General features: G+C 36.9%; 1 protein-coding gene across 1 annotated transcript in view; it reads right to left on the bottom strand.

The window, feature by feature from the left end:
• The window catches only part of LOC137626640 (neuroligin-1-like), a 5,747-nt gene that overhangs the window by 258 nt on the left and 489 nt on the right, over positions 1–5,000 (bottom strand). The window contains exons 2-6 of the mRNA XM_068357660.1: positions 4,425–4,585; positions 4,031–4,225; positions 3,580–3,737; positions 1,844–1,959; positions 1–1,165 (exon numbers count right to left, since the gene is read on the bottom strand). The exon at positions 1–1,165 is cut by the window's left edge and continues 258 nt beyond it. Of these exons, the coding sequence (XP_068213761.1) occupies positions 1,071–1,165; positions 1,844–1,959; positions 3,580–3,737; positions 4,031–4,225; positions 4,425–4,585 (725 nt within the window). The 3' untranslated portion in view covers positions 1–1,070. The remainder of the gene's footprint in view (positions 1,166–1,843; positions 1,960–3,579; positions 3,738–4,030; positions 4,226–4,424; positions 4,586–5,000) is intronic.

Raw genomic sequence — 5,000 nt, 5'->3', positions numbered from 1 at the left:
AAAGTTTCATCACTCAAGAAAATTATTTTTATTAATTGGTCTTTGTTAAGTATAACTTTGAAGACAAGATGGTAATCTTGGAGGGCAATATTGAGATAATGGACTAGATCAGAATTAATCATAAGACCGATTTGCCCTATATTCTAGAGTATATCTAACATTGTTTTCAAAGGAATGGGAAAATTTTTTAGTATATTATATTGACATAGACATTAACTACTCCCTAATATGCATCGTAGAAGCACTGCTCGACAAATAATTTGGAATTAGCTGTCCATCCTTCGGAGCATAACTTGTAACTTGTTGGCCTACACTTGGTGAATAATTTTGGACGAGTTGATTCTCTTTACAGTATTTGAATACGTAGAGACGAGTTGACCATCATTCGGAGATGTGTAGGAAGCTACAGGCTGCTTGAGTGTTGTAACGGATAGTATATTTCCTTTTGGTTCGTGTAGCATTTGCGTATTCGTAATGGTGCCTTGCGTATCCGGAGAGATCCTATTGGATGTTACGCCAGTCATATCGTCTATGGTTTGTACGCTGCTTATGTAGTCTGGTGGCCAGTCATGCTGGGACTCCTCTTCAAAGGTTGTGGCCAGGTTGCTATGCATTGTGATAGAAGGCCTCAGGGTTCCATAATGCCCTGGGGCATATATTGTCTTACAGTTGTCCCCAGATGAATGCAACTGGACGTCATTCCCGTCCTCGCTATTCGCGTCCTGCGAGACTTTGGCGAGGCTCTGGCTGTTGGCCTTATGTCAATAATAAACGGTAGTAAGAACCAGGATATTTAGGATTAGCAAAGAGCAGGCAATAGCCACTGTCAAGCTCAGTGCAGTCGTGTAGGGGAAATCCTTCCCCATATCCAAATTAGCTGATTCACTGACCTGAATTTTGTTAGCTTTAGCTACAATTGTTAAGTTATGAAGTATATTTGTTGTGCCAGTGAAGGTTGGAGTGACTGGGCTAGATGGAAAGTCATCTGTTAAGTTATCCGGACCTGATGATTCAGGGTATAAACCCAACTGAAGATCAGTTGGTAATCTGTGAAAGTTTTTATCTGGGCCTTACCGAGAACCCACTCGTTCCAGGTTAGGAAGTAGCCATGACCACAAGGCTACTTTTCCCGCACGGTAGTGGTTACGTACAATGTTCTGTGTTCCTGGAATGAATAGAGATATTTAAACAATTAATAGTAATTATGTGATAAAGAGTATACGATATATATAGAAGATATATTATTAAATCTAAGATATATTGTTTTGACTCCTTGATTTTATGAATAAATATTTGTTTATCAATTTATCACCGAATATGAGTTGTATGTTACACCTTCATAAGCTACTACAAATACAAGTCAAACACTTAAATTTACCAAAGAAAAGTTTCTGGAAAGGCTACATATAGAATCGATATTAATGATTAAAATTAAATCATATAATTTTAGATGAACTATCAACTAGTTTATTAAAATCATCACCAGTTAAATATTAGTATTTTATTAAATTTCTATAGTTTTATTAGATACATTAAAGAAATTATGTTTTACTACTTTATTTACATGATATTCATAGGAGTTGGGTTATTGGAGAGAGAGAGAGAGAGAGAGAGAGAGAGAGAGAGAGAGAGAGAATGTTAACATCTAGAACATAAGATTTCATATATAGAGAAGAAAGGGATTATTAATTAATATGTAAGTTATCATGAAGAAATAAAATTACTCTAAAAATATGAATAAGTGTATTTTCCTGACCTAAGGTTATACATCTAGAAAATATTGAAAATTATTGTATAATTATATCTCTGAGTGAATACAGCCCCCAAAAAATAGGAACCTCACCTATTTGAAAGTATCTCTGATAGACTGGATCATATTTGGGCCATATCTGCTCTTCAGAAGTTATGTCGTTTGCACTCTCGGACATCTTAGCTTTGGAAACTGTGTCTTTTGGATGTCTGCAATATGAACATAGAGTTTTGGATTAATACCATAGGTATAATTGATTGATTTATGGTATTAATGATATAAAATGTACAGTATTACACACACATATATATATATATATATATATATGTATATATATATATATATATATATACATATATATATATATATATATCCATATCCATATACCAAGGTACTTCCACTAACTTTGGGTGGTATCCGACATCAAACGAATGAAAAAAAGGGACCTTTCCTCTCTATGCTCCCCCCAGCCTGACGAGGAAGTCAACCAAGTTCGGGTGGTACAACTAGGGTGCCAGAGCCCACCCTCCCCCGTTATCCAGCATAGATGGAGCTTTATAACGCTGAATTCCCCCTACTGCTGCTACCTCTGCAGTCATCCAAGGCGACCAGAGGAAGCAGCAGGGCCTACAGGAACTGCGTCACAATCGCTCACCTTTCATTCCTATATCTAGCACGCTCTATTGCCTCTCACATCTATCCTCCTATCACCCAGAGCTTTCTTCACTCCATCCATTCACCCAAATCTTGACCTTCCTCTTGTACTTCTCCCATCAACTCTTGCATTCATCACCTTCTTTAGCCGACAGCCATTTTCCATTCTCTCAACATGGCCAAACCACCTCAACACATTCATATCCACTCTAGCTGTTAAATAATTTCTTACACCAGTTCTCACCCTCACTACTTCGTTCCTAACCCTATCTTCTCGAGATACACCAGTCATTCTTCTCAGACACTTCATCTCAAACACATTCAATTTCTGTCTACCCGTCACATTCATTCCCCACAACTCCGATACATACATCACAGTTGGTACACTCACTTTCCCATACAAAACTCTCTTTACATTCATGCCTAACCCTCTATTCTTTATCACTCACCTCACTGCCCCCAACACTTTGCATCCTTCATTCACTCTCTGACGTACATCTGCTTCCACTCAACCATTTGCTGCAACAACAGACCCCAAGAACTTAAACTGATCCACCTCCTCAAGTAAATCTCCATTCGATATGACATTCAACCTCGCAACACCTTCCCTTCTCGTACATCTCATAACCTTACTCTCACCCACATTAACTCTCAACTTCCTTCTCTCACATATCCTTCCAAATCCTGTCACTAATCGGCCAAGCTTCTCTTCCGTGTCTGCAACCAGTACAGTATCATCCGCAAACAACAACTGATCTACCTCCCATTCATGATCATTCGTGTCTATCAGTTTCAATCCTCGTGTAAGTACTCAAGAATTCACCTCTCTCATCACTCCATCAACATACAAGTTAAACAAGAATGGCAACATCACACATCCCTTTCCCAGCCCCACTCTCACCGGAAACCAATCGCTCACTTCATTCCCTATCCTAACATACGCTTTACTACTATTGTAGAAACTTTTCACTGCTTGCAAAAACCTTCCACCAATTCTATATAACCTCATCACATTTCACATCGCTTTTCTATCAACTCTATCATACGCTTTCTCCAGATCCATAAATGCGACATACACCTCCTCACCTTTTGCTAAATATTTCTTGCATATCAGCCTAACTGTAAAAATCTGATTCATACATCCCCTACCCTTTCTAAAACCACCTTGTACTCACCCAAATTTTATGAAATTACTCCACATTGATATGAACGATTTGCTGAGTGTGACATCCATCTTAGTGAAGTTATAAATTGAGGCCAAAGGTCCAAGAGCGCTCATAGGACCACCAAAGACGTACGCCAGCTCGTTCAAGAGAAGACTCTCGTTTCCAGACTTTGGGAAAGATAATTAGTTCAAATTTAAAGCTTTATTGTAGTAATAACTAAATTGAAAAATGATAATTTGAATGGAAGAGGAATATATGATTTTATCTATATCATGATTCTTTTATTGGTATTTATTATATTATATTTTCACGAATATTATTTGCATGATTTGGATACATATATCTCTAATCTATGGATAATATTCAAAAACTTTCTATAGATTATTAAAGATTCTCATTAATAATATATACCATATTTTTCTATTTCATATATAAATCCAATCTATCCATATCAACGCACATTTGAACCTTCTTCCTCCAAGACATAGAGATAAGATGATCGGGAAGTCGTGTAGAGCTGCTTGGCAAGATCTGCCATCGGCGAAACAATATTGGCATTGTGAAGGCCTTGGCCGGTTGAGTCCCTGATGCTGATTGGTTGATAGAGGGATCTTGACCAATCAGTGTACTCGGCTGTGATGGCTAACATTATTTCCTGTGGCGAGATGAAAATGCTCCATGTGAGGTTTACTTTTATATATTATATGGTATAGTTTATATATGTGTGTAGCCCAGGTGATAATAATAATAATAATAATAATAATAATAATAATAATAATAATAATAATAATAATAATAATAATAATGATAATAATAATAATAATAATAATAATTATAATAATAGTAATACTCACCTGCAGATGATATCGATTGTTATTGACGACGAAGGATCTCAGCAGATCCTCCCTATATTCAGCATCGAATCCTTCCTGGACTTCTTGCTGACTCAGGATGTCAAGGAGGTTGGCAGCTGTCATTCCTAGTAGGAGGTCAACTGGAGTTCGACCTTCCTTGCCTTTGAAGTCAAGAGGAAAATTAAGATTTGTCTTATTTTTCTTTTTATAGTTGAGTGATTAAGAATATTACTTGGTATAGACAAATGGAGATATTTAGGATATACGATTAAGTACTTGGGTGCAAGTTAACTTTTAGATTATAGTTTAGAAATTAGGAATTTTATTCTGTTTAAACGTATGTATTCATTATGCAAGGATTTCAGTTCGTAACTGTATATATCTCTGTATATAAAACAACAACACCAAAAACAACAACAGCAACAACAAAAGCAGCTGTGTCTAGAACTCTGCAGGGCATTGGCCACATCCATATCCTTATTCATGCCTGTGGTTTGGCTAGTTTTCATCACCACGCTTGCCAACTACAGACTGGTGATGGTGGGTGATTTATGTCTTATTGCTCACAGCAAACGT

The sequence above is a fragment of the Palaemon carinicauda genome, chromosome 34, assembly GCF_036898095.1.
Source record: "Palaemon carinicauda isolate YSFRI2023 chromosome 34, ASM3689809v2, whole genome shotgun sequence".
NCBI lineage: Eukaryota > Metazoa > Arthropoda > Malacostraca > Decapoda > Palaemonidae > Palaemon > Palaemon carinicauda.
The sequence above is the reverse complement of the archived record's forward strand: the minus strand, read 5'-3'. Positions and strand labels throughout refer to the sequence as shown.